Source organism: Amphiura filiformis, unplaced genomic scaffold (assembly GCF_039555335.1).
Source record: "Amphiura filiformis unplaced genomic scaffold, Afil_fr2py scaffold_22, whole genome shotgun sequence".
NCBI lineage: Eukaryota > Metazoa > Echinodermata > Ophiuroidea > Amphilepidida > Amphiuridae > Amphiura > Amphiura filiformis.
Window position 1 is genome coordinate 1,834,182 of NW_027305486.1, and position 10,618 is coordinate 1,844,799.

Genomic DNA, 10,618 nt, shown 5'->3' on the forward strand with positions numbered 1-10,618 from the left:
ATTCTTGTATTGAGCGTCTCGTCTTTTTCCAGCCTGTCTTTGATGATGTCAAGTGACGTGACTTGTCAATGGGCGTGTTCGTAAATAATGACACCACGTCATGGGAATTAAAGATGTCATTTTCCTCTATCAGCACACCTTCATCTCTTCAGCCAGTTGCTTTGAATTGACAACATGATGATCTGTGTTGCCAACTAAGGAGCCCAGAATTTCCGCAAGAGCTTTGGAAGTTTGGTAGCCTAGCGACCCAGTATAATCCACAATAGGTCTGATGGGATTTCCTTCTTTATGGATTTTAGTGGTGCAATATAGTCTTGGAACGCTCTCTGCCGTGGGATACAGCAACCTATATTGCCCCTCGTCGATCTTTTTTTCTTCCTTCAAACGCTTTAAATTTTCTAACAATTTGCGCTTGTATATTTGGGTCGGGTCTTTCTTAAGCTTTAGCTGCACCCATCATAAGCAGATCTTTTGACTTTTTCAACTCATTCAATGCCAATCTTTCTTCCTTTGTGATATTGGATTTTGGAACTTTAGCGGATTTTAGCATACCTGTTACTTCTGCACGAAGACTTTTGGCCTCTTGCCATGGGTGCTTAGCACACGCAGTTTCACATGCCACGATATACTCCGTGTGGGGGATCTTGTCCACACTCACCGCGAAATTCAACCCACGAGCGAGCAGTTTTTGTTGAGGGTCTGACAATTCCTTGTCGGAGATGTTTTTCACCCATTTCTCTCTCATTTCTTGAGTTGAGTGCCGCTGAGGTCCAATTCGGTATTTTCCTTACTACGAGATTTGATTTCTTGCTTTAAAACCAGGCATTTTAACTTCTGTTTCTGTCTTTCTTTGGTCGTAACTTCCTCTTGTTTACGTTTCCTTTCGAGGAAAGAATCAACATGGCGGCGTGACTCATCGTCGATGTGTAGTGTTTCTAGATTCTGAACTTTACTTTCTTGTGTTTGTTTTAGCGATTTGATTTTGTTTTTAACCACACGAATTCGCTCACCGATCAGATCTTTCTCCGCTTTACGGATGATATTTCTCGCCTATTCCGTATTAATCGGGCAACGTATTTTTAGACTGGAAGGTGTAACTCCAAAATCTTTGCAACGATGGGTAAACGTAAGGTGTTGACGGTGACGGACTAGTTTCCTTTCTGTACTTTCTAGATCACGAATAGACTTTACTGCGTGTTGACCATAACGATTTCTAACTTCAGCAAAGAGATTCATTTGGTAGGATTGTTGAGATCATAAACTGGGGAGGCCATCCAAATCAGAAAAAAAAGGGAAGAACTCACTCAACCGCGACGAAGGTGCGTACTTTCTAAATCATGTATATGACCCACTGCTTAAATCAACATCACTTCCGGGTAACGAGGATGCGTCTATAGCAACCAAGTTTCGCGGGAAAAGCAGTGGACCAGTTCATCTGTGATCAAGCCATCAGCCAAGATGGCGAAAGCTCAGTTCCGTGAGTAATATTTATTGGATTTGGCTAACATAATTAACCAGTTTAAGACTTATAGCAGTCTAGTGCAGTTCCGCTTAGGCCGATTTTGTTAGCTATTCGATGAACCAACACACCATGTTCCACCATGTCAAATGCAGCTGAGAGATCTATACCAAAAACACAGCTTGCTGGTTGTGGAGGTACTGCATAATGTTAGTTTTGACGTGGAGAAGTGCCGTCTCTGTACAATGCAGAGGGCGATAGGCCGACTGGCAGTCTTCACCAAGATTGTACTTATCAATATGCGCATTGATGCACCTGAAAACATATTTCTCAATCAGTTTGGAAATGAACGAAATATTTGTGTCAGGACGATAGTTTTTCATAACATTTTGATCTAATGATTGCTTCTTTATCAATAGAGTAATAATTGCTTGATTGAGTGTGTCTTGAAATACCCCTGTAGAAAGACATCCATTAATAATACGGTACGGTGTAGGTACAAAAACAGATATATTTTGCTTCATATACCATTTGGGATCCAAGAGACTACTTTGGTTAGCAGACTTATTGATAAGATCAACAACATCATCTTTATTAACAGGATCATTATGAGCAAGATTGCAAGAAACAGTATCATCATAGGATATATCAACAACATTTTTAATTCTACTCTGTTCAATCTTCAAGTCTCTGCGGATATTAGCAACTTTTTCTGAGAAAAAAAATAGCAAATTCGTCAGAGAGCTCCTTTGCTGTGGTCTGGCAGAACCTTCTTAGTGTTATTTAGGAGACATTTTACCAGCTTAAACCCCAATTTGTTATCTGCATTTTCAAGCCCAGATTTGTAGCAAGTTATCTTATCATTTTCAATCATTGAGTTAACAACTTTGTTTTGAGCAATATACAACTCGCGGTGACCCTCATACTTGCTTTTCTTCATCTTCTGTTAAGCAATCGTCTCTAACGAAGAGCTTTGTGAATGTCTTGGGTATACCACAGTTGTCTAATTCTGGTCTACAAACTTTCCTAGTATTGGGAGTATGTGTATCAAGAGCATCTGTAATGATCTCATTGTATTTGGTAGTGACTATATCAATATTAGTAGATTCAGAACCAAGCATTTTAAATTTGCACACAAGATCATTGCTCAGCGATGTCTCGTCCATGTTCTGAAAATTACGATAGTTCCTGACTTCTTTTACATCATTTGGTTAAAGGAGGATTTTGTGATCCTAGCATCCTCTTTTTATGACATTTTCAGTAAATATCCATGAAAAAAAGCTTACTCCCAAAATTTCAGTTGATTTCGATTTTGCGTTTGCGAGTTATGAATGATTATGTCTATTACACTGCCCCAATATAGTCCACTGTTGTAAATTTCGTTCTGGTATACCAGAACGAAATTTAAATTTGACGATATTTTTGCTTAACGAATTAATCTGCAAGAAATATTTGGTACATAAACATAATGTAGCCAGAGGTTTCCAGTAGTTTTAAAAATCACAACCTTTTTGAGAAAAATGGGGTATGATGCAGTGAATCACGAAATGCCCTTTTCATTGAAAATAAAGTTATATATCATTGGAAAGCTTATGATGTCAGGATACCAAAAATAATTTTTTCCGATTTTTTTGATGGCCAATAAAGCTGAAAAATTAAAAAAATGAACGAATTTTTGGTCTTTTTTAAGGCGCCCAAAAAGCACCCAAATCAATCGTCTATGACTTGGGAATGCTCGTGACGTAAGCTCAGGGTTCGCAGTCACGTGATCCTACTCGGAAACATGTAAATAAGACTTGCTTCCTGTACTTTGCAAGCTGCCCGGCAAGTCTGATTTTCACAATAAAGCTTGAAATTAGAGGAATCTTCAAGTTGCTGGTTACTTCTATATATATTAGAAATAATAGAATTATTGTCAACACATAAATTTTTCGTAAATTTTTGACAAAATCAGTCAAAACTGGCTCGGGTCTAATTGGGTAATTGAGTTTGAATTTCGCGCTGGGATCAATTCCATGCGCAAATGCATGCTGCTACCGTTCATGTCATGGACTGAATAAACATGATCGAACAACAAATTAAATACTTGTTTGTGACATTCCCTATTCTTGATTCATTTTTAAATATCTGATTTTTAAAAATATCGTCTTGCAGTAATCAAAAAATTAATAAAAAAATCCAGCCCATATAAAGGTTTTCATATTTAGCGCATTGCGGTAATACATTCTTTCCACACAATCACGATTGAAAGAAAAGATACTTTAATATAAAATAAATACAATTTAGGCTTAGTAGACCATTATTTGATGGAATTCTGAAATCTGAATAAAATTAAAATGTTGTCACTTGTGTCACGCTTCTTTAATGATAGTACAATCGGTGTACGGTACTGAAAAAGTGAAACATTCATGTTTTATGGATTACCGAACATGATGCGTGATGCGTGAATTGCTGCTGAAGAAATTGCAGGGACCCGTCCAAGGTAGATATGCACAAACACAGCGACTCGCTTCGTCCTCCGGTACCACTAGCACTGTGACGTGTTTCATGCAGATTTGATCAATCACCGGGGACCAATCGTTCCCTTTAATATTTGGAACATTTACAATGTTTTGCTAATGAAGCAGCAATAAGTTGGAAATATCTGAATGTGAATATCAAATCGGTCATTTTGTCTGCAAGTACAGTACAGTCGCGGATACTGAACACTCGGCGACCAGACTGAGACTCAGTCAGTCACTGAGTTCATCCCGTATGTATCTACGAGTTCGCCGCCTATCATACATGACCGGTTGTAAAGCTAAGAAATAATTAAAAAATCATGTACATGTACCTTATTCTATTCCTTCATTTTCTCATTGTGATAAGTTCATCTCAACTTGGTGTGACGATCTGAACTGGTAGCACTAACAGGTATTTTTTTGCAATCTGTTTTCATTCCGGTTCTTCGGCGAATCGTGCTTTACTGTAATATTCCCTATGCATATCGTGGATGGCTTGGCCTATCCCAAATCACCCCGGCCAGCACTTTCCCCATTTTTAAATCCACGAACTTAATTCTTGATTTGATCATGATGTTTCCTTCATGTTATTCTTATTTTATTGAAGATATTTTTCATGTAAAGTAAGTTGGTAATGACTGAATTCGGCCCGATGCATGCCACAGTAATGCATGGACATTGTGTTTACAATCAAACCCGGAAGTAACTGTGTGTCCCCGAGCTGACGTCATCAACGAAAGCGCCCAATTTGAACGATTTCGTTTTGTAATTTGGGGGGTGCCAATATCCAATCTTTGCATGGAGATTATGTCTAGCCTGGTACGTTAGGCAAATAAAAAATATTCTTTTCTGCTTCCTGGCATCATAAGCTTTCCATTGATATATAACTTTATTTTCAATGAGGTTCACCTTTAAGTGTACAACAATTACATGTTTTAATAAGCGAGTGCCAGTACACGTATCTCTGAACAAGCCATCTTCAGGATGCGAACAGATCAAATCCAATGTATGTGATCACACTTGTGGGTGCGACCACTTACATGATGGCAAAAAACAATTTAAATAGATTAGAAAATCTTCAAAATCACTCAAGAAATCAGATGTTGTCAATTGGTTTGCAGAAGTTGGTCATGGCCCGTGTATACAAGAGCATAAATAACTTTTCTTTGTTTATCAGATATAAGAGAGCACGTGCAAAGGCAGAGGTACTGAAATCAGATGGAATAAGTTTTAGTTTCAAGGCATCTCTGAAAATAACTCCCAGAACTCAACAATAATTGACTGCGCCTCTCGGAATATTAATAAAAGAGTAACCTGGTATAATAAATTCGCCAGATACTGTGTCATCATTGCTTTGGCCAAGCCATGTTTCAGTAAGAAACAGAGCATCCATTTTATGTTCAAGGATTAAGTCAGACCATGTTGTTGTCTTGTTCCGCACGGATTGAGCATTCCATTGGCATACATCGCTTTGATCCCTCTGAGATCTGGGAAAAGGCGCTATATAAAACACCGACATTTATTTTATTATCATTATATGTTTAGGTATGGACCACAAAGATATTTGACAAGTTGACAGAGTTTTGTTTGCGGAGAGAACCATCAGATGAACTGCTAGACTTATTAGTTGAAACACCTGAATGTTCATCAGTAACAGGAAAATGGGTTGAATGTGGATGTGTATGTCTTATATGGGTACCTGCAAGCCTGCTTCTATTTCGAAATAAAGTTTTAACTTAAAAGTTCTTTAGGGTACTGTAAGTGTCATTAAGTAATCATGTAGAAGCCTTACTGCATAGGCCTAACAGTTCCTTTCTGCTATACTGTATACTAGTTGTAGTTTTGCTATTCATGCTATTAGGAAGAGAATGAACATCTTGAGATAGTGAGCAATGATCCAATACAGTTGCGATCATACTTAGCCGTTTGTTGGTACTTGATATTGATAAAATTAACTGTTGAAGATTACTTGTCAGTTCAAGTGTTCTTGATACTGGTTCAGTCACACAGTGTCGACACCCTGTTTTATAAATATAAACTTAATACTCCGTTGGTGAGCGACGGGCGATTGATATTTCACCGAACGCAAGAAAAGTAGTCCTATCTGATTGGCTAGAAATCGATCACTAGATCGCTCAGTGGTGAAGTATAAACTCAAAATGGAGAGATGTATTCAATTCGATTGAAATCAATTATTCTATTATTGACGCAGATAAAGAAAGTGGCAAAGTGTGTCGATATGTATATTGTATTATAGATACAGCACCTGGATCTTACACGTGTTCCTTTATATAATTGTAATTCTCAAACAGTTGAATATATCACAAGTTTGATGAACGATTTCAAAATCGTTATGGATAAAATGCAGTAAAATATATCCACAGCAAACAGCAATCCCCGCTAATTAGTGTATTGCATTTCCAGTTAGTGTATTGGAAAGAAAACCTGGGTTTTACCTGACAACAAATCGAATTTTCTTGTAATGGCAATATCATATGGGGTACTGATCATGCGCAAATCGTAAAAACGTGTAGAATAGAAACTCTGTGGCAGGCTCTGTGGTATCTCATATCGTGTAAATGGTATGCTTAGCCTGAGTCGCTCGGCCTGTCTCGAACAAAATCGCCATGCGTAGCTGTTGAGAAACGTGAGGATTCGCCGCACTATCACGGCATTTTTTGACACGAACACATAGGGATGATGACGCTGTGAGTCATTTGCATCATTATGTTGAGTACCCAAGTGCTGTGTAGCATGTTTGTACTGGTATATAGATATTCACAAATATTCAGATGACCATCCAAAAAATCATCATGAAATTTCACTGGTTTCAAAGATCCAATTCACACAAAAATGATCCACAGTATCAGAAAGTTATAAATGACAGCTGGTAAAAAAGGTAAGTAAATTATCCATTCTGACTCTAACCCTGAATTGGATTTGAGACACAAATACAACTGGAAAACACAACAAACATACATGGTCGGGGTGTTTATCTGATTACATATACTTATTTATCAAAGGGCACGTGTGATTGATTTAGGAACTTGTGAAAGAATGTGTGTTTTCTATTATAGCCGTTGCCGCAAAACGGTATTACAAAGTCATAGGGAAACTCCCGGATGCAGATTCTAACATATGGTTTAATTGCGCGAAGTTCATCCAAATATCGCTGGAAGATAATATCTTGGTCGGACCTCAAATCTACGCACTTCAGAAGTTTTGCTTCCTTGAGCTTTGGTAACGAAATAAGCGTCTCAAAAATAAATTTTATCGATAGCGTCAGTCTCTGTCTCAGCCTCTTGATAATATTCAATGATTGCAAAGACGGATGATACTGCAACGCTTTTAACCCTATGTTTGTGTATGTTCCGGAATCGTTTAATAATAAAATCCTTAGATTTCACGTCAGTTACGCAGCCGCAAGCGTAAAGCCCCAGTTCTGTCATGTTAGGTAGTTCATGGGTCATAGTACCAAACGATTCCGGGGTAAATAACGTACCTGTGACGTGAAGATCTTTAAACTTTCTTCGATTACTTAGTTCATGTAAGATATTGTTCATACCGTACTCAACTACTTCACCATCTTGTACACACATAGACGTTATTATATGAAGGCTTGTCAGGTCTGGAAGGTTCTTAACAATTATGCTTAGGATCTTCTCTAGAGCTGCACTGATGAAATGAAGCAGACCTATTTCTTGAAGCTTTGGTAATCCAGACGTCAATATTTCCACGTCTTCTGGTGATATTTCATTACACTTATAAAGGGTTAGGTGGCGTAAATGTTGACATTGTAGAATTCTTGGTATGAAAGTGTCTCTGAATTGTATGATTGATACTATCCAAAATTCTTTTGGACGGCGAAAATCTTCATACGTACATTTCTTGTTAGCAACGAAGGATAGCTGAAGCTTTTCAAGTTGTAAAGGTAAAGCAAAGTTGGTCTTGGAAAAATACTTAATCATGTCCTTATTGCAAGAATACGGAATGTGTTGATCTGGTGAAAGAAATGAAAGCGTTTGTAGATTTGGGCACTTGTTGGTCAAGTATCGTATAACGGCCAAGTTTGAAGCCCTGAGATACACCACTCTTAGCGAAGAGTCTTTGTAAGATTGAAGGATTCGCATGGTCGTGTTTGCTAATTTTTTAATGTACTTAGCTTCATCATGTTCACTCTGACATGGTGAGTCCAGATTGTAACCATTCCAAAAGTCTACAGTTTGCCACAAGTGTGGCTCTTTGATGAGACTGTGCCACCGTTTACATGTTCTTTAGAATCGAAAAAAGAAAAAAAAAAAGAATCTTAGAAAGTCAGTTTATTATATTCTTAACTATCGGCAAAAGCAGGTAAAAGTAAGAGAAATAAAAACAACAACAATGTTACACTACCAAACATCAAAACACTTCAATGCACAAAACGACTGGCAACCAGGCATCTGACGAGATACGATTGCGCAATGATCCAAGAACACATACTATAGGCAACGAAACCCATCGGGCGTGCTATCTCGGGTCTTGTCCTAATAACCCGACGGGTCCATAGTTCTTTCTTCTCCTTTTCTTCCTGCCTCCCTTTCCCCTTTCCTTACGCCAAAAAATCACCTTGGGCGTTAAGAGTTAGCAAGCAATGAATTTAAAGCACTGACGATTTTAAAGGAAGTGTATTATGTGGGTGTCGGGGTGTGTGCATGTGTGTTTGATAGTGGTGTGTAATAATCGCTCTATATAAAAAGGATGAGGTAATAATCTATCAGTATATGTGTTGGATTCTTAAAGACATCCTTTGCAGAACTTCTCTGAAACTATCCGCTGAGTGCACCAAATCCGCGTAACTTCGGAGTAAGCTACTAGTTTAGTAAGTTGGCGAGTATCTCGCATTTTGAGACTTCCAAATCGGCGTAACTTACTACACTAGTAAGTTCTATTGTTATTATAATCGGCAACTTACTCTTCATCTTTTGCGGAGTAAGTTGGCGAGTATCTCAGAATTTTGTGACTTCCAAATGTGCGTAAGTTACTAAACTAGTAAAGTTACGCCGCAGCTATTGTTATTTACTCGGCAACGTACTCTTCATCGTTGGAGGAGTAAGTTGGCGAGTAAGCAAAACGATGCATAGATAGAGGAGAAAATCATTGATTTTAGCAATTATCACAATAACACATAGCCACCATTTTTTTGGTCTTTTCCCAGCTGACTCTGATACGCGACTGAGCATAACTACTTTGACCCCGAAAGGATTTTTACTAAAACTACACTGCTGAGTCCCACTCCCCACCCCCGGCGTGTTACCCCTTCTGTCATGCATGGTGTGACAAAATAGATATCATAATCATAAGCCTATATAGGCCTACTACTACATAGTACGCTAAACACACTGATGTTATTTTGTTTGTACCGGGGTATTTAGTGACATAACACTGCCTATTGTTGAAATTGAATAACAATTGACCGCGTGGTTAAAAACGTGATATTAAAGGTGCTGATTGGGATTTTTTGCTCCATTAACGAAGATACTAAAGAAGTAGTTACTCGCCAGATACGCTTCAGCGCAAGTCCCAAAAATACTAGATACGCGGCAGTTGCGGAGTAGTTACTAAAGAAGTAAACTACTAAACTAGTAAGTTACGCGGATTTGGTGCACTCAGCGGATATATGTTTGCTTTAGATTATAGCTAATATTATTTGCAAATTATAGATCCATTGAAAGTAAAAGCACCAAAAATGTATTAATTATGGCATCGCATTATATTATCTGTCTGCATATCTAGTACAATAATTATTTACAGTGTTTAAAGTCATTTATCATAATAATTGTGACAATAATTCTAATAATAATAATAATAATAATAATAATAATAATAATAATAATAATAATAATAAAAATAATAATAATAATAATAATAATAATAATAATAATAATAATAATAATAATAATAATAATAATAATAATAGGTAGAGCAACTACTTTATTATATTTCTACATTATTTGTTTTTTAAATTGGCTTTTGTTATTAAAAATGTGGCCTCCAGAACAGGCACACTCTCCATAGAACTACGTGTAAACACCAAGGACCCAGGCTAACGTGAATTCACGAAAAAAAGTCACAAACCTGGACGCTGTAAGCTTCTCAAATATGGTCAAAAAAGAAAATATCTTAAGTAGTACATCATCTACAAGTACGTCGATGATACACGCTGGGCTGTCTTTTGTCGTTGTCCCTGTCTTATCATAATTTAACTTCTCGTCAGCATTCGCCTTTGATCTCGTCAATCCACCTCGCCGACTCTTCACTTGGCCCATTTTGTTAATCGCTATATACAACAAAACAAACAAACTAAATACAAGAAAGAGAAATAAGGAAGAAAAATTGCATTAAGAAAGAAAGAAAGAAACAGTTCAGTTCATAGTGAGTGATCAAATGGAAATAATCAAACAAGAAAAAGAAGAAGGGCAGAAGCCTTGTATCAATTAAGGCTAGCTCGCAGACTTCCCAGACTTACACTTTGATAATAAAGACATCTCATTTTGAAAATCCTCTTTTTTAGAATGCTTCAATAAAAAATATCCACACACAAACGCCACCCCCCACACAAAACCTTCAGTTGATTCGGGCATTGAATTACGGGTTAGTTTTTACGCACATGTAGTACAGA

General features: G+C 37.4%; 1 protein-coding gene across 1 annotated transcript; it reads right to left on the reverse strand.

Annotated features, from left to right (window-relative positions):
- Window positions 1-7,217: 7,217 nt before the first annotated feature.
- LOC140143525 (F-box/LRR-repeat protein 12-like) lies at window positions 7,218-10,265 on the reverse strand. The gene is made up of 2 exons (XM_072165355.1): window positions 10,075-10,265; window positions 7,218-8,232 (listed from the first exon to the last, which is right to left on the reverse strand). Exons 1-2 carry the CDS (start codon window positions 10,263-10,265, stop codon window positions 7,218-7,220), a joined length of 1,206 nt encoding a protein of 401 aa, XP_072021456.1.
- Window positions 10,266-10,618: the final 353 nt, after the last annotated feature.

What these genes read in the sequence shown, in the direction of transcription:
- LOC140143525 (XM_072165355.1), bottom strand. Translation starts at nt 10,265, where the DNA reads ATGGGCCAAGTGAAGAGTCGGCGAGGTGGATTGACGAGATCAAAGGCG. An exon ending in GAGAAGCTTACAGCGTCCAG is followed by an intron (nt 8,233 to 10,074) that starts GTTTGTGACTTT and finishes TCGATTCTAAAG; the next exon opens with AACATGTAAACGGTGGCACA.